Consider the following 21568-nt stretch of genomic DNA (forward strand, 5'->3'; position numbering starts at 1 on the left):
ATGTCGACCACGTCGGCGTATCCGCCACGTTTAAGATTGGACTGCGAAACGGGGACCAATTCGCCAACGGTGGCGTGTTCACGGTGCGTCGTGTGATTGGAGATTTGTCCCAAGTTCCGGAAACTTTTTGGGCAAATGTGACCACATTGAGGATCAAGGGTAGTAAATTGAATTCCCATTTTTTGCACATCTTCTTATCAGAGGGCGGTTATGTATTTAAGTATTTTCAGGTTTTTAATTTGATTTCGATCGACGAAAATTCCGATCGACAAAAATTTCAAAACATTTTTACATATTGGAACAAGGTTTTCAGACGTAAATATTTCCGATATTATTTGAAAAATATGTAAATAGTTTGCAAATTAAAAAAATATATGCATTTCGTTAATATTTAATTGATAGATACGAAATTTTTTTCCTCAAAGGAATTGGCCCACTATTAAAATCCAGAGTATCAAATTCAAAAATGAAAACTTTTCGAAAATTCGTATTTTAGTTGTTTTTTTTTTCTTTCGACACACATTTCGCACATATTTTGGCGTTTTTCGTAAGTATTTTAACGATTTTTGGTAAATACATATCTACCCTCTGGCTATAAAGAATACTAATTGCCATTTGTTGCAAACTTATTGTGAATGCAAATTTCTATGTATGCAGGAAATCTGTGCAAATTGGGAACTGCGACGCTGGATCGGTTAGCGAAAGAAGAAAATTGTACGAAAATGTGTTCCATCGAGTGTCAAGATTTTTACGATGGCGAGAATTATAAATTACTGAAGGAAGTTATTGCACGAAATTCTGGAACGTTGAGAAATTTCGAGGTAATTAAATAATTAAATGCCAATTAAAGGATCGTTATTTACTATTTATTTACAGATCAAAAATAATTCCTGGATGGATAAGCGTGCCTTTGGAAAATTTGATTTTTACAAAATTCTGAACCAGTCCTTCTCCCTCGAGTCCATTGCCCTCACGAACGTTCCAAAGTTTCACACAATTCCCGAGACGGTCAGAATTTTGAAGATAAATTCCCCAATTTCTGTCCGCGATGCGAAACAGGTTTGGAAATTTTGCGAGAACTTGAGTGTCCTCCAGTGAGTAGAAATATTTCTAAATGTACCAATTTTTAAAATGTTAACGCCAAAATTAGCATATTTTTAATCATTTCTCCGCTCTGGGAACTTATTTTAAAATTCTGGACGACAAATTTGTAGTCGGTGAGTTGATTAATGGAATGGCGTTGAGTTTTTTGGACCAGTTTCGACGAGGTCCAATTTTTCTGAAGGCTTCTTAAACTTGAGATCTCCTCCTTCAAAAAGTGTCAATCTGGAGTGTATATTTAAAAAAAATTAGGAACGACTACAGCTCTACAAATTTGTCGGATAGAACTTTAAAATAAATTCCCAGAGCGGAGAAAGGGTTAAAAATCTGCCGATTTTGACGACGAGTCCTAAGCTAAATAACTTTTGCTTATTAATTTTCAGTCTGGAAATTGATGAGCGCATGGATTGCTCCCGATTCGAAAATGTCATCGTCTTCACAGAGTTTGGGAGTCGACGTATGTTCAAAAAGCGTACAACTGAGGACGACATTGCATCCTTTTCCGGCACACCTTTTCCACACTGTTTGTTCCGTAAAATGATTGACCGGTTAAGCATGGAGGAAGTCGTGCTTGGGTTCAAGGTCCACTACTACACGGGAGACAGGTGGGTCGATCGATAATAACAATAAACTGGTGTAACAGATATAGTAAGGACTGAATTGAGATGCGCCGTTCACTAGAAAAATTTGACATCTTTGACATTTTATGACCTTTGACCTCGTTTACACGGTCTAGATGTCCTTCGAAATTTTGGCGATTTCTGAAATCCCGCCGCCACACTAGGTCTAACACTATCAAATAAAAAAATTCGACGCTTTTGACATCATTACCGTGGCGTCGTGACCTTTTGACCTACAAGGCATTTTAACGAAATCACTCGTACTTTTAAAATTAGATGTAGAATCTGAAAACAGGACTCAAAAAAAATTGATTGGTTCGAGAGCTATAACTCGGACGGACAACAAACCAATCGATCGCAAGAATTCCTCACTTGTTTCAGTGGCCACGGAAGTTGTGGGGATATTTGGGGACGTTAACATTCCCGGATAGGGATGGGAGGGGTTTGTATAACATGGGGACATTATCCCCCGGTCCCCACCCTTCCGCGGCCACTGCTTCGTTCCGCTCGTTAATAATGCTCCCAAAAAATTAGGGAATTTTAATCTTAACAAATCCTCTCTGGGGTCATACCCTAATTTTTTAAAAACCATGTTTTTTTTTGCACAGGCCGAGCTTCACCAACTTACCGGCCGTATACTACACGCCCCTTAAGGAACGCCTATTCGCCTGGAAGACGGAACTGGAGAACGAGGGACATGCGGACATTGAGGACATTTCCCTGACCGAGGAGACCATCACGGCCCCACCATATTCAGGGGGCAAATTTCCGAACATTTTTCCGTGGGAGGGTCGAAATGGGGACAGGATCCTGTTGAAACTGGGGGTGAAATTTGTCCCAAAAGAAGAAGATGCTTGAAGATAACGTCTTATCGAGACTCGAACAATTTTTAAACTGAAGAAATGATACAATTAATGTTAAAAAGATGCTTGAAGATAACCTCTAATCCAGTCTCGAACCATTTTTAAATTGAAGTGTTCCAATATTTTAAACTAATTTGGTAGCCATGGCAACCATTTTTACGAAAAATAAATAAATAAATAATCACTTGAAAAAAAAATCAATCCGTCCCTGCCCTTCGGAAGGTTGACACACACGTAAAATTCGCTCCTGCAAATTTATCGTAAATTTTTTCCCTCTATTTTTGCCCCTACTTCAAAATTTTACCAGTTTTTGTGGAAAGGTTCGAAACTTCTAAAATTTAAAGTGTATTGTTCAAAAATTGTTCGAAAAAAATGGGATCAGTTTCGAACTTGAAGTGTTTTTCGGGTGAGGATTTTCTCTTTGATGGACTTCCAACCGAGGTGAGTGACCTCTGCGTGAGAGAGAAAAAAAGCCTGGTTTTATTAGTTTGCTTTTTATTTGGTATGTTTTTAATTTCTAAAAAAACTGAAAATATTACAGATTCAGCTTGAAATTACGAAATCCTTGGATAACGAGTCCCTCAAGCAGATGCGGTTAGTGAGTCGGCGTTGGAACGAAGGCGTAAGTGTAGATTCGTATTTTCAAGCGTGGGTGAAATCCTGCTTGAAAATGTAGTATTTTGAGCTCCGTTCTTCCCAGGGTTTAGATTTCCGGGGCTGTTACACCCACAAAACGACGAAAATCTACGTGGGGAAGGCAATAGTCACACGAGAATGCAGGTTTTGTGAAGAAATTTACTTTTTATAGAGGTCAGAGTGCATTGTTTTCACGATTTTTCAAAAATAAAGTATTTTGACAGAGGTAAAAAGTTGATTCCTTCGAAAAACCTGTATTTTCGTACGACTTTTGCCTTCTCCACGTAGATTTTCGTCTTTTTGTGGGTGTTACAGCCCCGAAAATCCAAACCCTGGGAAGAACCGAGCTCAAAATACGGTATTTTCACCCAGTATTTTCCCCAATGTGTGGTATTTATCCAAATTTTCAAATTCACTCACACCTAAATTGTCCTCCCCTCAAACAGGTGAAGAACATTGTCTCCTTCGACTACAAACTGGCCCCCCTGACGGATCAAACTGCTCGGAACGTGCTGCCCTTTTCCCATCACATCCGTACCATCCAGGTCAACCAGTTGCTAAATCGTGACCAAGTTCTTCGCCAAATCAAACCCTTCGGTGTCATCTCTTCTGCAGAGAAGATCATCCTCGGCGAACAAATTGATGCCTTCGTGGTGCGAAAAGTTCTAAAAAATGCGACCGATGTGGAAAAATTCGCCCTTGATCCGGTCGATCCTCGCGTAGGAGAAGTTTTCCTCGGATTTCGGGGTGTATTCAGTAACGTGACAGAGTTTGAGGTGAGTTTTCAATGGAAAACATTTTGTTTTTATATTTCTGATGCGATATTTCTGTGTTTTCGACCAATTGAATTTTCGTTCCTGTTTTTTTTTCTCAAAAACAAGGTCCTCCAAATTTTGCCAATTTTTTAAACCATTTTTTGATACAACTGTTTTATTTGAGACCTTTTTATTTCTGATCCTGGTTTTTCTCAGAAATATAGTCCTCCAAATTTTTCTCGGTGTTCCCCCAAATCTGGAACCTTTTTTTGAAATCTCTGAGACCTTTTTTGAACATTTTTCGTGGAAAATTTCCCAGAAATGCTCATAAATCTCACCCAAATTTCACATTATTCCTAAAATATCGTCATCTCTTTAAATTTTTCAGCTCAAACTCAACCTGACCACCTCCCAACTGAAAGAAGAAAAACTCTTCCTCCGGAAATTGTCCTCCACTCGAAAATTCCCCAACCTCTTAAGCTACAACGTTGACTGGAATTTGGTCACCCTTCGGACCGTGGAACAGTACGATGAAGCCCTCCTCCTCCACTCGATCTACATCTCGCTCCACAACTTTCTCCACACGCATCGCACCACGGTGCAGAAAATTCGCTGGGATTTTGGCAAGTTGGACATCCCCGGATTGTACGATTATGCCAAGAACATGACCACCTACGTCGCAATGAAGGAGAAAATGAGCCAGGTCGCGTTGAAGGAGGTGACCGTCAAGTTGGGCTATATGGAAGGGGACGAACACTGGGATTTGAGTGAGTGGGTTAAGATATTTGGTTAAAATGAAGTATTTTGAGCAAAAATTTGTCTCAAATTTCCACTAAACTTCTGTGCACTCAATTAATTACTAATTAATTCAAGTAATTAAGGGATGCTTAAGTGAGGTGGTCAAAATACAGTATTTTGAGCCACACAAATCTGTATTTTCGTACGACTGTTACCTTCTCCACGTAGATTGTCGTCTTTTTGTGAGTGTAACAGCCCTGAAAATCCAAACCCTGGGAAGAACAAAGCCAAAAATAGTGTATTTTAACCACCTCTCTAAAGTACTTAATTACTCTTATTAATCAAATAGTAATTAATTAGATAATTGAAATACGCCGAGGTTTAGTGGAAACTTTTGCCTTCATTTATGCAGATTTTTCGAATGAGAATCTAAAGAATCTGAACACACTTATTTTCAAGATATTTTGAAATGCATGACAAAATCAGAACTGTACCAACTTAAATAACAATTTGACTAATTAATTAACCCATTTTTAATTAATTTTTCCCTAGACACAACCATGCTCCGGAACCAGTTCAGCTTAACTAAGGTCGCCTTCACGGGGAACGTCATTCCTGAACACGAAACCCCCAGTCGACTCCACTCTCTCGACGTGACGATGGACGTTTTAATGGAGAACAACAAGTCCACCTTGACCGATATCTACGTGCACAACAGGATTTTCAGCTTTTACTGTATCGAGCATTGCAACCACTTGAGGAAGTTGGCGTTGAAGGGGGGGAGCATCATTTCGACACGGCCGCTGAACCATATCTCCGTTCCGAAAGGGTTGGAAGAGCTTCATCTCGATTTCAAGTTCATTTTCCAACCAGACATTATCAATTTGCTGGATTGGTTTCCGAAATTGGGGGAGTTGAAGGTATACATTAAAGTTCAATAAGATATGAAATTCGGGATTTGCTCACACTTCTTGCAATGCAAAGCAAGCAATGGGAGAAATGCGAGGTGCAAGAAACCGGGAGAAAGTGCAAGAAATATGCGTCATCTAGCCACGCGCCGTATGAAGTATTTATAGCGGCGGGGCGTAGTTTCTCACGTCTTGCATTTCTTGCAGCTCAAAATATGTAGATGCAAGAAAGAAACCATTTTTTCTCACGGTTATTTCTTGCAGATGGTCACGTGCACTGGAAACACGTGGTCAGCATAGACAATTTTTACACAGGGTATAGTTTCTTGTGGTTTTGCTGCATTTCTTGACTGCAAAGCAAGCCATGCAAAAAATGTAAGGTGCAAGAAACTGCAAGAAATATTACACGCATGAAATATAGCAGCGGTGCGTAGTTTCTTGCCCCGTGCATTTTTTGCAGCTCGAAACCCCTGCAAAAACCCACTTTCTTCCCGTTATTTCTTCGAAGTGGTTACTTACCTACTTGCACCCGAAACACTGACCAAACTGTTCAAAAACTTTCTTTCTTCCAGGTTCTCACCATCCAATTGAACATGCGTTGGACTGCGTTCGAAAGTTTCCCAACTTTCCAAGATTTCCACCAACTCCTAAAACCACCTAAGCTATGCAATTTGATTTTTCACTTTGATGCCACCACGGCCTACAAGTTGCACGTGTTAAAGCAGAAGGTAGCCGATTTGGAGGCAAGATTTCGAAACTTTTCCGGACTACGGATAACCTACGAGCATTCCTTGGACGACAACATCTTCACCCTTCGCACCACGCTGGATCGCAACTTGTTCAAGGGAATTGAGACCAATAATCCGGCCTGAATTGGAAATCAAGCATGTTCAACCGTTAACGTATCGTCAAAATCGTTCTACATTTTTATTCATTTCTCTCCTCTGGGAATTTATTTTAAAATTCTGGGCGACAAATTTGTAGAGAAGGGAGTTACCATTTTTTTAAAATATACACTCCAAATTTTGACACTTTTTGAAGGAGGAGATCTCAAGTTTAAGAAGCCTTCAGAAAAATTGGAACTGGTCGAAACTGGCTCAAAAAACTCAGCGTCATTCCATCAATCTACTCACTGACTACAAATTTGTCGTCCAGAATTTTAAAATAAGTTCCCAGAGGAGAGAATTGATTAAAAATGTGGTGATTTTGACTATTTTAGTGATGATTCATCTAGTCCTACGAACATTTTTAAACTTAAAAAAATTCTGAATTATGTTATTACGTACACCGTCCTACATTCCTTAATCTATTTACAAGTTTTATGCCTTATCTAAATGTACCTTATCGAAATCTGCATGTCACACTTTTATGTTGATACGTTTTTAATCATTTATTGTGTATTTGAAGAGGAGGAGGAAGGAACGAAGGTATTTTATTTATTCGTGAATGTGAAATAAATCAAGCAGTCCATTTTATATTCTCGTCTTCCTCTGTAAATTCTCTCACTTTACTTTCTCTCTCTCTCTCTCTCCCTGTATGCCATCCATCCCGAAATGAAATGAAATGAAGTGCAAGTGAGTGTGCAAGTGTTTAGTTTAAAGTAAAATGAAGGGGAGCTTCGGAATTTGAGCGGAATATAGTCTAGTCTAAAGTGGTTCTTGGTTCGTATTAAGGGAACAAAATCAATACAAAAGTGGATACAGTTTTAGCAGGAGAATGCAGTGGCCGCGGACGCGGAAGGTGTGAGGACATATTGAGTTATTATTATTCCTGGAAAACGGGAGGAAGAAAATTCCCACGGCCTGTAAAAAACGGACCCTACAATTTTCGAAAGTTCTCGAAACTTTCAAAATTTCTCATAAATGTTAGAAAATTCCTAAAAATGCTCCAAAATTCCTGGAAGCTTTCAAAATTTCCGACCACGTTCAAAAGCTTGTCCCAGCATACGCACGCAAAGTACCACAGATCTTACCCTTCGGATAACCCTGGGGATATTGTCCCGGTTCTGGGTGGATTTGCATAAAAGTGTTTTGCATTAGGGTCATATGGTATAAATAATCTTTATTAATTATACACCTTTTCCCATGAAGGAACTTTTTACATGATTTAATATCGCATAATTTTACATTGTTCGAAATCTGATAATTGCGATAACTGATTTCTCGGTAATAAACTTGGTATTAAAATTATGCTGGACCATAAAAGTTTGCTTCTGACACGGTAAAGCTTTAGTACCGAATGAAAACTAAGATTTTGCAACTATCTACAAATGATGCGAAATTGTTGTTTTGCATAATTTGAAATTAGACATCCTTATTGATGCTATTCACAGTAAATTATCAACCGTGGGGACATTATCACCCCCCTGTCCCCCCACTTCCGCAGCCACTGCCTGCCTTCCTTCCTTACCAGAGAAAGTCTTCTTGTCTCGTGTGTGTACATGTATGTGTGGTGGTGGCGGTGGTGGTGGTGGTAACTAAAGGTAAGTATAAAGTAAAGTGAAAGTAAAGTAATCTGCCTAAGAGCACTTTTCACTCATTCCTCGCTCCCTCGTGGCTGGCAGGCAGGCTCAAATGGAGGATCAGATGAACCAAAAGTGAAATCCATTCCTTTTCCTAGGCACAAATTCCTAGGCGGACGAAACAAGACGAGAGACGAAACCACACCACACGGCAAGGCAAGGTAAGGTATGGCTGAAAGTGGTAGTGGTAGTGGTAACCTGTGACCTCTGCAGAAACTTGGGTATCACGATAATGGTAATGATAGTGTGATCTACAATGCGGGAAAATATCTCCCACCGCGTTTTGATCAGCAGTATTTAAAATGATAATGATTTTAGAACTGCATTCCTCGTACTCCATTTTATTTTCAAAAAAATCTATAAAAAATTAGACCGATCTGCGATTTTCCAAAATTTCCCACCGCGTTTTGATCAGCAGTATTTAAAATTATTACGAGAATTGGATTCCTACACGATTTAAAAATATCAAAATTTTATCGATCTGCTGTTTCCTGTTTTTCGTACAGATTTTAAGATTTTAATCAGCAGTATTTTTAGAATTCACTCTAAAACTGCATTCCTACACCCATTTTCCAAAAATCTAAAAATTACTAGATCGATTTGCTCTTTTTCATACAGATTTTATGCCCAGGATTTTAAATGATTAGTAACCACACGGTAAAAGAAAGTAACATGTCTGTCGAGCTAAAAGCACGGCACGGATGAAAGTGGTGGTGGAACTAACCTGTCACCTCTGCAGAAACTTGGCTGGCATCATGATAATGGTACACTGTAAATAATTTGGTAATAAACATTACCGAAAAGCACAGGTATATGACTCTACCAAAGTGGTAATGATAAGTTGTACCATGTGGTAATGGCTTGGTAATAAAGTTTTACCATCATGGTAAAGAATTTTTACAACCTGGTAAAATATGATTACCAAATTTATTACCGACAAATCATTACCTGCGTGACTTTACCGGATTATTAAGAGTGTAATGATAGTGTGATTCATACGGGAAAATTTCTCCCACTCCGTTTTGATCAGAGGTATTGAAAAATTATGATGAGAATTAGATTCCTACGCGAATTTGTTTCCTGGAAATATAAAAATTTACATAGGTATATCGATCTGCTGTTTTTTTCGTTCATATTTGAAAATTTTAAATGCATTCATAATCAATAGTAGGTATCTTAGAATTCATTCTAGAATTGCATTCCTACTCCATTTTCTCTAAAAAACGCACCACTTACACGGTACGGGTGAAAGTGGTGGTGGTAGTGGTAACCCGTGACCTCTGAAGAAACTTGGGTATCACGATAATGGTAATGGTGGTGGTCGTCGTGAAACTGTAAAATTTCTCCCACCGCGTTTTGATCAGCAGTATTTAAAAATGATCTTTACAATTGCATTCCTTTTTATATGCAATTTTATTTTCTGGAAATATAAATATTTACATATATCGATCTACTGCTTTTTTAGTTTTTCGTATGTACATATTTGAGGATTTTATGTAAATGCATTCATAATCAGTACTATTTTAGAATTCAATCTAGAACTTTGCATTCCTACTGCATTGTCTAAAAATAACCACCCAGATGCATATACACATACTTACACACGGCACGACTGAAGGTCGTAGCGGTAGCGGTAACCTTTGACCTTTTCAGAAATTTGGGAGCAAAATATCCCACCGCTTTCATCAGAGGGATTCGATATTTTGTATGCAAAACGTAACATATCCAAATTTCGAAAGGATTCAAAATGGAATTTAGAATTGTATGTATGTATTGCAAAATGAGAGACAGGTGTCAGTCGCTCGGTTTCAAAAGTTACCCAATTAAAGCAAAATTATTTCAATATTTTGCAAAGTTTACGAAGGTTTTTTGAAATTTTATCCTAGATATAAAAACTGAACATTTTATAAAAATTTGTTACTTTGTTTGTTAGATTTGAATATCGGATAAGATTATTTATTTAAAAGATGAAATAATGAACGAAACGTTAGATGCCCTAGTAGTCACATCAAATTTTAGAAGTAAAAATTTACATAATTTGGGAAACATTATTTCAACATTTTTCGAAGACTTTTGAACCGAGAGGTTTTTTTTAATTTGAAATTTTATCCTATAAAAATTGAATATTTTGTAAAAAAAAAAAAAAAAAACTTGTCAGCAGAAAGATTTTTAGAACTGCATTAATTTTCTAAAAAAAATATCTGCTTTTTCTTATTTTTCGTACATTTTTTATGCCCAGCAGGATTTTAAATGCATTAATAATCAGTAGTATTTAATTGATTTTTGTATTTAAGAATTTCATTCCTCTCGTACTCCATTTTGTTTTCTAAAAATATACATATCGATCTCCTCTTGTTGTTCGTACATACACACAGATTTTATGCCCAAGCTTTTAAATGCATTAATAACGCACAAGGTACATAAAAGAACTCATGAAATATGTCTGGCGAGCTAAAAGAACAAAAAGTGCAGGATCTGTATCTTGTGCCCTATAAATCAGGCATTTTAATCTCAACTTATTTGTTCAGCAGTATTTAAACTAATTTTTAAAATTCACTCTAGAATTGCATTCATACTCCATTTTCTAAAAATATAAAGCCCTAAAAACTTCATTGTTTCTTGTTTTCTGTACAGATTTTATGTCCAGGAGGATGTTACATATAAATGCATGAATAATCGGCAATATTTAATTGATTTTTTTTAAAGAATTGCATTCCTCTTTTACTCCATTTTATTTTCTAAAAATATCGTATCGATCCCCTACTTCTTGTTTTTCGTACAGATTTTAAGCTCAGGATTTTAAATGCATTAATAACGCACAAGCAAGGTAAAAGAACTCATGAAATATGTCTGGCGAGCTAAAAAACGGATAGTGCAGGTCGAACTGTTGTACCCTGTAAACAATTCAAATTTTCAACTTATTTGGTTAGTAGCATTTAAAATGATTTTTGACTCTGGAACTGCATTCCTACTCTAAAAATATAAAAGTACAAGAATATTATATCGATCTCTTATTTCTTGATTATCGTACAATTTTAATCCAGAATTTTAAATGCATCAATGATCAATAATATTTAAATGATTTTTAAAGAATTGCATTCCTCTTGGACTCCATTTTGTTTTCTAAAAATATCATATCGATTTGCTCTTCTGTTTTTCGTACAGATTTCGTACAGCTCAAGCTTTTAAATGCATTAATAACGCACAAGCAAGGTAAAAGAACTCATGAAATATGTCTGGCGAGCTAAAAAACGGAAAGTGCAGGATCATTTCTGTTGTGTGCTGTGCCCTATAAAGCAGGCATATTCTTTGTTGCTCAAGGTATGCTGGGAAGGAATTTCACTTTGAAAAATAAATACCAAATCGGGATTAACTTGTCAATAATTTATGGGAGGAGAAAGAGAAAGTAGTAAAACTTTGTCGGGCGGCCGGGCAAATATCTAATAAGGCAGCAGGAGAAAGCGTATTGTGTAGTAGTAAATACTTCTGAGGACAGTGGCCGCGGAAGGTGTGGGGACATCGGGGGGCATTAGCATTGAAGGATGGGGGGAGGGCGGGGTTTGTATGACATGGGTATCCGGGGGGTTCGATTTCTGTTTTTTTTTCGGAAAACGTTCCCAAAAATCCCCACGGCTTGTAAAAAAAAGGACTAGAAAAGGTCAAAATTTCCCTAAGAATGCTAAAAAAATTCCAAGAAACTTTAAAATTTCCAAAAAATGTTCAAAAATATCGTAATAGATAAAGATAAATACTCAAAAATTCCCAGGACGTGGGTACCAATTCTGTTTGTTTTTTTTTCGGAAAAACGGGTAAAAAATCCCACACGACCCGTAACGAAGACGGACTAAAAAAAGTCAAAATTAATTATACTTGGAAAAATTTTCAAAATTTCCCAAAAATGCTCGAGATGTTACTTGAAAGTTCCCACAAACTTTAAAAATATCTATTTTCGCAGGTGTCTGACCTTATTTCCTTTCCCGTTTACACCACAAATTGAACCAATTATTTACATTGTCCCTCTGTTCCCACCCACCCTTCCGCGGCCACTGTTTCCATATCCAGCATCCACCTCGGCTAACTTTCACTCAAGAAATTCCATCCAAGCGGAGCGAGAATATAATATCGTCTCTGGTCTGGTCTGGAGTTGAGAGGGACGAATATCTCTCGCTTCATTTCATCCTCCCCACAACAATCCTGCCCAAAGTTAAGTCAAGGAACAGGTAACAACTTGTCATCCAATTTAGTCGTCGTTCTCGTCGTTCTCGTCCTGCTGCAGGAAATGGTTGACTTATTATTGGTCTCGGTGATTCCGTCCCATTTCACGGTCAGTCTTTCGTCCTCTTCTTCTGCCCGTGACATTTGTGGAAATACTTAATAACGACGTGATGATTTATACTTCTTCTTCTTGTTGGGTAAACGGAGCGGAAAATGAAATTTAATTGGGAAAGATCAAAATATGAGAGGGTTTGTTGTTATTTACTTGATTTGATTTGATACAAATTGGGTTCAATGACTGACCAGGTTGTTAATTAAATTGGAGAGAAAATGATGATACAGATCAAACTATGAGAATTTGTGGTTTGTTATTATTTACGTGGTATTTACAAATTTGGTTCGATAACGATTTAATGTAGGACTTATCGCAAAAATCGTCAAAATCAGAATATTTGTTAATAGTTTCTTGGCTCTGCGAATTTATTCTAAAATTCTGGATGAAATGCGGAAATTTTCATAAAGGACGCTCCGATATTTCGGGTTTGGGAAGGTTATAAGCATTTTTTGACGTTTCGTCCAAATCACCACATTTTTTTGTAATTTCTCCGCTCTGGGAATTTATTTTAAAATTCTGGACGACAAATTTGTAGAGTAGAGAGTTTTTAAATTTTTAGAAATATACACTCCAGATTTTGACACTTTCTGAAGGAGGAGATCTCAAGTTAAAGAAGCCTTCAGAAAAGTTGGAACTCGTCGAAACTGGCTCAAAAAACTCAACGCCATTCCATCAATCAACTCACCGACGGCAAATTTGTCGTCAAGAATTTTAAAATAAGTTCCCAGAGGAGAGAAATGATTTAAAATGTGTTGATTTTGACGAGTTTGGTGATAAGGTTTGAAGTCGATTTATGAAATATTAAAAATAACGTATTACTAAATTTCAATGAAGATATGTTAGGGAGTTTGTACAGTTTTGGATTTTTGCAAGATTTTCCAAAATATAAAAAGTTTAAAAGTATGAAAAATTCCATTTTTAATTGTTCAATATTTGTCTATGATTCTTTTTTTATAAATTCCCAGAGCGGAGAAACGATCAAAAATGTGCTGATTTTCACGATTTTGGTCAAGACCTATATTAAAAACCTTACTTGTGTAGACCGATTTTACATCATTTTTCCGTTGCACAATCATTTCCAGGAAACAATCAATATAATTTTGTTCATATTTTTTGAGAAAACGATGCAGATTAAAATTGAGAGTTTGTTATTCCTATTATTTTCATGATACAAACTAGGTTCGACGACTGGACTAACCAGACTCGAAAACAAATTTGAGATGAAAGTTAAATCAGATCTCACCCGGGTACAAAATTGGTCGGTTATTTAATTTGTTTAGAAATCGAAATAAAATCGATAAAAAAATAGTAAGTAAAAATTAAATATTTTCTAATGGGAAAAAAATTAAATTCTACCCTCATAATTTTTAAAACCTAAAAATTATCGTTTTTAAGACGTAATAAAATCTGCAATTTTTTTTTAAAACGGAGAAGAACATGTTTTAAAATCGCCATTTGAATACATTCAAGAAGGGAAAGATGAGACGCAAAAATTTAAATTCAAAACCCTAATGCAATGGCCCCTTAAGTACAAAGATATTTAGTGCGAAAATTTTTGTTAGAAATTTTTGCACGGTTTGAAATTAGAAGAAGGGAAAGGTGAGACACAAAAAATTACCGATTTAATTGAGAAAAGACCAAAATTTAGAGTTTGTTATCCTTATTATTTTTACAAATTGGGTTCGACGCCCGGACTGACCAGACTCTAAAGTAAATTGCAGGTGAAAGTGAAATCGGATCTGACCCGGGTACAAATTGGTCGGTTTTTCGGTTATCTACAAGATTGGCTTCTTCTCTTCTCCCACTGATAAATTAGCAGCGATCAAGATTACTTTAAGTTTAAGGAAGTAGTTTCAATTGGAGATGTCAGATTGAGTAATGTTTCTCAGTTTCAGTTTACTCCCCCTGTAAAAATCAATTATTATAAATTTCCCAGAAACGAGATACATTTTATTTCTCTCTGTAGGAATTTTATTTCTTGTTTTTCTTCTCCGAAAAAAAAGATGTAAAAAATAATGAAGGATTTGTTGTTCCTCGTGAAAAAGAAGAAGATGTGGATATAATTTTGAGCTGGTGGTTTGGCAGGGTTTCGGGTGGGAGAAAGTAACCTGGTGCAAGAAATAAGGGGGAGAAAGTGGTTTTTTGCAGGGGAATATTTTGACCTGGGAGAAATGCAAGGCGCAAAAAACTATGTCCTGTCGCTGTAAATACATCACACGGCGCGTGACTAAATGACGCGTATTTCTCGCACTTTCTCCCAGTTTCTTGCACCTCCTATTCCTCTCATTTCTCCATTCGCAGTGCAATAAATGCTCATTTATCAGAGTGTAAACACTCCAAAATTTCTGGAGACCTTGTTTCTGAAAAAATGCTGATGAAGCAATTTCTAAATTGTTATTTGATTTTATCAGAACTTTACAAAGAAAAAACGGTTTCGTGTAATTCTCGTATCTTACTTACTTCAAGATAAACACTAATCAGGAAAATTTAAAATTGGCGACAAAGGTTCCCAGTGCAAATTTATTGCAAGTTTTCCATTTTAAAAAATCCATTTGTAAATATGTACACTATAAATAATTGTTTCCTGCTGAAGATATATTTTTAGTTGGTCAAAAATTTGAGGAATTTTTTTGAATTTTGGGGAACATTCTGTTTTTACAGCTATTTTGACCTGCACGAAATGCAAGCATCCGTAGCTATTCACTTTCATTCATGTGACTGATTATGATAGTGAATGAAATGAATTTCCCGTGATTTGAATGAAAATGAATGAAGGATTCCGTCATTTCAGATGACTGACTGTGAATGAAAGGATTTCTGACTCATTTCATTTTTCACCCTATGCTTAATACATGGGACGAAGTAAGAAATGAAGTCAAATGAAGTGAAATGAAATGAGTTTGAAAGAAAATGACTGAATGTGAATGAAAATCTTCAGTCGGAAATCGGGATGACTGAATTTTGAATGAATTTTTTTTGAACAGGTATGAATGCAAGGCGCAAGAAAGAACACCCCGCCGCTACGTTTCATAACGCGCGTGGTGCATATTTCTTGCACTTTCTCCCAGTTTCTTGCACCTCGAATTTCTTGCATTGCTTACTTTGCGCACTGCAAGAAATGGGGAAAGTTCGCTATTAGAAAGGGAACACTGAGCCGAGAGGAGGGATTGTTGTTCTCATGTTCTCTGGATTTGATGTTGATGTTTGTCGGGAGTGATTTAGATTTCTACACTTTCTCTTTTTTCCTCCTGCCTCCCTTCTCCCGAGCAATGCGGTTGGACACATTTCTCAATTGTTTTCACAACCTGACACCAAACGAGCCTCGGAGGACTCCTAACCAACCCGGCCAAACCAACCACCACGAGAAAAAAGACGGGGTATAGGCGAAAACTCAATCACCATCAAGAATCCAGTATAAGAAAGAGATCTCCTGGTCGGTGGGTTGGCAGTGGCCGCGGAAGCCGTGGGGACATTGTCCCCATACCTGTTCAAAAAAACTTTATTCATTCAAAAGTCAGTCATCCCGATTTCTGAGTGAAGATTTTCATTCACATTCAGTCATTTTGGTTCAAATTCATTTCATTTCACTTCATCCGACTTCATTTCTTACTTCGCCCCATGTATTAAGCATGGGGTGAAAAATGAAATGAGTGAGAAATCCTTTAATTCACAGTCATTCATCTGAAATGAGGGAATCTTTCACTCATTTTCATTCAAATCACAGGAAATTCATTTAATTCACTATGATAATCAGTCACATGAATGAAAATGAACAGGTATGATTGTCCCTCTGTCGGCACCCACGCTTCCGCGGCCACTGTCGGTTGGATGTGGGATGTAAAATGGAATAAAATAAAATAAGCTGAGACCCCAAGAAAAAAATGAGATTTTGTGTCTGTGGTGTGTAAAGAGTGAGAAAAGAAAAGCCTTGATCTCAGTCACTTTTTTTGTGGCGAGGGTTGACAAAAAAACGAGGTGGTAAATGGCATGATGATGACCGCAGGTAGAGAGATAAAGAGGTCGAGCTAGACGACGACGACGGCTTGACTTGGTGACGATATACGTACAGAGACTTATTCCCCATCCACGTCGATAACCACCACTACCATCAGACCATGATTAAATACTACATATATGCGCACCTTATTTTGACGTAGGACTAAATGTTTTTGTGAAAAAATTTAACTTTATTCCTGTCAGAATGTACAGGTACTTATTTTAAATCGTGAAAACAATGTATTTTGACACCGATAAAAAGTAAATTTCTTAAAAAAATACGTATTTTCGTACGCTTTCTCGACGTAGATTTATATTTTTGCGAAAAACTTTACTTGATCGCTGTCAAAATGCATACTTTTTGTTTAAATCATGAAAATAATGTAATTTGACAGTGATACAAACTTAATTTCTTGACAAAACCATTCGTTTCGTACGACTGTTGCCTTCTCCACGTAGATTTTCATCTTTTTGTGGGTGTAACACCCCTGGAAATCCAAACCCTGGGAAGAACGGGGCTCAAAATACTGTATTTTCGTACAAAATATTTTGCCCACGCCTGTTCTCTGGTAAGTTTATTAACACGTGAGCTCAGAAAAGGTACAAAGTCAGGTATTTCTTTCCCTTGTAAGGAAGGGATAACGTAATTACAGCAACGGTACGACACCTCTAAAACAAAGAGGGGGTTAGCAAAATGGGACAGCAAGTGATGATAATATGTTTACGGGGAGAGCAGTATTTATTTAACGATGATAACCACGACTCACTTAGCGGGACAGTTACTACATGTGTACATACATCCGTAGTTATCAAAATTACTAAAGGGGGATAAGAAGAAACATGAAGGGGGACGTGCATATCGTACTATTTTCTTGTGTCTTACATACGTTTGAGAAGGGTGCACCTTTTGGTGTGTCTCAGATTGGAGGTCTCCCAACGTATGCGATCCGATTTTGAGGAAACTAGTCTCAATCGAGGACAAATTTAATTAGGATGAAATTTGCGAAAGACACGATCTCCCAATGGGCACGTTTGGCAGAGATATTTGCATCCCAAGAGGAGAAAACGCCCCCTTAAGGTCGACAAATTTTACACTTTCCAAATTTACTGTACGTTTTCTCCTCTTCGGATGCAAATGTCTCTGCCAAACGTGCCAATAGGGAGATCGTGACTTTCGCAAATTTCATCCTAATTAAATATGTGGTCGATTGACACTAATTTGCTCAAAATTGGAGAGCATATGCTAATTTGGCAGAGATATTTGCATCCGAAGAGGAGAAAATAAGTCCTAAAGCCGACAAATTCTACACTTTCCAAATTTGCCAGGTATTTTCTCCTCTTCGGATGCAAATATTTCTGCACAACGTGCCCATTGGGAGATCGTGTCTTTTGCAAATTTCGTCCCAACTAAATTTGCCATTTTTTGAGCCTAATTTGCCCTCTCTCTGTAAGTAATGTAAGTTTTCGCAAATTTCACCCAAATTTTTTGCACCCATTGACACTAATTTGTCCAAAAATCATCCCACATACGCTGGGAGACCTCCATTCCTACTAGATTTCCCTCTCTCCCTCTCTCCCTCCCTGTAAGTAATGTAGGTACATACGTACATACACATCGGAGGAAAGCAATGGGACGTAATGGGAATGAAAGGAGGCTCATAAAAAAGGAGGGGAAAATTCAATAAACTTTTTCAATATGTGGGAAGGAAAGAACCACCAAAAAAAAAAGAAGAAGATGTGGTTGGGTTGGTTTGAGAGAGCAGATATTTCTCTCTCTGGAAGAAAGTAATGGGTGTAATGTAATGTAATGTAATATCATTGGATGCAGTTGCGGGTGGGTCCAGCAGAGCCAGCGCAGGTGAAAGTGCGAGTGAAAGTGAAGGTGGATGGAGGTGAGTTCTGCCAGAGAATGAATTGCACCTTGGGAAAAAATAAATTCCATATGCAGCACACGACTGCAGCAGTGGTACGTTAGGTAGAGATGTACATATGTAATGTGCCAAGCTTTAGAGGAGAATTCATCGTCTCATGTAGTAAATAAGGAGGTGGTTGGGTTGGGTTGGGTTGGGTTGGAAATTATGTATAAGCAAGGAGGAGGAGAGAGAGATGTGAGGCAAGATGAGACAATGTAGGTCTGCGTGGTGATGAGCAAGTTGGGAGATGTGCGAGACGCGTAGAGTTGAGTATGTGAGGCAAGATGAGATTATGCAAGTAGTTCTGATTATGATGGTAGTGGGGAAGTTGAGATGGGTGAGAGCATGAAAGAAGACAAGATTTTGAGGCAATGTGAGATTATGTAGTTCCTGGTGGGGAAGTTGAGATAGAGGTGAGAATTCGTTGTCTCGTGTAAATAATATTGTTCGTTAGGATTTATGTGTGAGAGGCAAGATGAGATTATAGAGTTATTTATGTTGTAGTCGTGGTGGGGAAGTTGAGATTGATGGGTAAGAATCTCACCGTACATACACGAGTATCTATTAGTATTTGAGCGTGATGAGACGATAAGTGCGATTGCTTTTGACCCAAAGGTCAATTAATTGTAAGCATTTACTCTAAAATTAATGTTGTGGGTCATCTCATTTGCATATTTAAATCTCATACATAACTATGTATGCCCATTTTCCGCGATATATATGTATGTGCCGACTTCCCATGTTCAATAAACTCTCGCGAATCAAATGCGTTAAAATGAGATGAATAATTTTACTATATTTTTACCGCAATCCTTGACAACTACGTAATTTCGATGTTTGTTATAATTTCTTGTCATATCAAAATTTCTTGCAAAATTTTTAATTGATGATTAATTCAAAATGTCGACATTATTTAGCCTCTCGCTGGTATTATTCGTGGTGGTGGTGGTGGGAATCGACGCGACGACAATACTTGACGCTGGAGAGATCATGTCCACCAACAACAATGGCGTCCTGCTAGTTCGAAAAGACGACGACGGCGACACTGATAATTTGGGAGGATTATCAAATCGTGACGATCAACAAGTGAGAGTCGGTTTCGAGGTGGGATTTAAAAAGGCTAAAATTTCAAATAATTTCCAACGGGAGCAACTTGGACGACCTGGTCAGGCAGCAGCGGCGGCGGCGTTGGTATCATCGGGAGAGGAGTTTTACATTGATGACGATAATTTTGGAGGTGGGTGACATTTCTGTATTTATGAATGACATAATTTTCAGTGTTTCGGGTGCTAGTATTTAATACTTATATACAAGAAATAACGGGAATCAAGTGGTGTCTTGCACGTAAATATTTCGACCTGCAAGAAATGCACCGTGCAAGAAACTACGCCCCGCCGCGATAAATACTTCGTATGGCGCGTGGCTAGATGGCCAAAATTTTCGCACTTTCTCCCAGTTTCTTGCACATCGCATTTCTTGCCTTGTTTGCTTTGCACTGCAAAAATGTAGGAAATCCGCAAGAAATGAAACACAGGGTAACACTGCTGACCCCGCGTTTCCAGTGCAAGTAACCACTTGCACGAGATAACTGCAAGAAAGTGGTTTCTTGCAGGTGAATATTTCGACCTGCACGAAATGCACGGCGCAAGAAACGACGCCCCGCCACTGTAGTTCGTACGGCACGTGGTTAAATTGTGCAAATTTCTTGCACCTCTTATTTTTCCCGTTTCTTACTTTGCAGTACAAAAAATGTAGCAAAACCCGCAAGAAAAGAAACACTGCTAACTTTTCTGAGATGAACTAAAACATTATAAACAATTTTTTTAGGCGGAGGTGGTGGTGGTGATTACGTGGACCCGAGAAAACTGAAGAATATAATGGACGACATCGCGGAGAGGATTTTGGCCGCCGCGGATGCCCTCTATGCCTCCATGAATCCCCCACAAGCTCAACCACAAAGGACGCGTTATTCGAGTGGAAGTGAATTTAGCGATGATTACAGCTCAAACCGTGGTCAAAAATGGGGTGGGGTTTTATCATCCACGTGCTTGTCAGTTTTACTTTTTGTGATACAATTAGCGTAAAAAGAGACGAATTGTGGCATTATTAAGCTGTGTAAGTGAATTATTATAATGTGGAATAAATATTTAAATATGTGAAAGAATTTCGATTTTGACAATTGTTTTTTATTGATTTTGAAAAAATTTTTGAAAAATTATCAAGTATATAAGTTGATGAAAAGATTTTAGATTTTAACTACTATGTTTTTTATTAGTTAATTTTGATTTTTATTAAATATTATGAATTTATGAGAGAAGAAAATAATACAAAATTGAAAAGCATAAAATTGGGATTTATTAACGTCGTAAAAAGCATTTTCAGAATTTTTAAAACTATAATCATGTTTTACATAATAATTATCGTTCAATGATAACAATTTCACGTAAAGTTATCTAATTTATTGTGCAATATTTTCAAAATTAAGTAACAAAAAATTGATGCATATGTCACAATTATTTATTTTTTTACCTTAATTACTAATTAGATTGGCTCCTCTGCAAAATTAGTTGCGAATAATTTTCGTATTTCGCAACATGTGCAGATTTCTTGTTTAATATTTGGCATATATAAGGATAAAAATGACGAAAATAAAATACATATTATCCGTTCTTCCAAGTTTACTTGGAACTTAGATTTCCTGGAAATTTTTCATGTACGAATTTTTTCACTATTTCCATCCGTGTTCGTTTTAATGATTTAATGATATCTGATAATGTTTTAATGATAATTCTATTTATTTAACTTTGGCATGTGGTAAAAGAAGTTAACAAAGTTTATACGGAAGAATTTCTTACTAATGATTTCCACTTGGGCGAGTTTGATCCCAAATTTGGTGCATTTTTACCCTTGACTTTTATTCAAGTACGCTTAACCTAATTGCAGAAACATTGTATGACTTCTGGGTAATTTAATGTTTGGCAGAATCCTCTCACAAATTGGGCTAGGTTAGTTTACAAGGAATAAATTTATCGTAATTTTCTTTTTCCTCGTCTTTTTTATGCTGGCTTAAACTACTTTAATTTAGTTAATTTAGCACGTATCAAAAAATATTTTTCAAAATTTATCATTTTTTTACCGTACGTATTATTTTAGGTATTTCAACCTTTAAGGTAATTAATTTAGTACG

At 37.1% G+C, this 21568-nt stretch overlaps 2 protein-coding genes across 2 annotated transcripts; both read left to right on the forward strand.

Moving 5' to 3' along the window:
* The first annotated feature begins 704 nt into the window (after positions 1–704).
* On the forward strand, positions 705–7096 carry LOC118433064. The gene is made up of 10 exons (XM_035844636.1): positions 705–821; positions 877–1094; positions 1485–1706; positions 2330–3025; positions 3126–3206; positions 3667–3996; positions 4364–4742; positions 5266–5633; positions 6194–6523; positions 6841–7096. Exons 4-9 carry the CDS (start codon positions 2957–2959, stop codon positions 6491–6493), a joined length of 1527 nt encoding a protein of 508 aa, XP_035700529.1. The 5' UTR covers positions 705–821; positions 877–1094; positions 1485–1706; positions 2330–2956; the 3' UTR covers positions 6494–6523; positions 6841–7096.
* A 12209-nt stretch (positions 7097–19305) lies between these two features.
* On the forward strand, positions 19306–20481 carry LOC118433072. The gene is made up of 2 exons (XM_035844651.1): positions 19306–19618; positions 20209–20481. Exons 1-2 carry the CDS (start codon positions 19372–19374, stop codon positions 20463–20465), a joined length of 504 nt encoding a protein of 167 aa, XP_035700544.1. The 5' UTR covers positions 19306–19371; the 3' UTR covers positions 20466–20481.
* Positions 20482–21568: the final 1087 nt, after the last annotated feature.

Source organism: Folsomia candida, unplaced genomic scaffold (genome assembly GCF_002217175.1).
Source record: "Folsomia candida strain VU population unplaced genomic scaffold, ASM221717v1 Fcan01_Sc040, whole genome shotgun sequence".
NCBI lineage: Eukaryota > Metazoa > Arthropoda > Collembola > Entomobryomorpha > Isotomidae > Folsomia > Folsomia candida.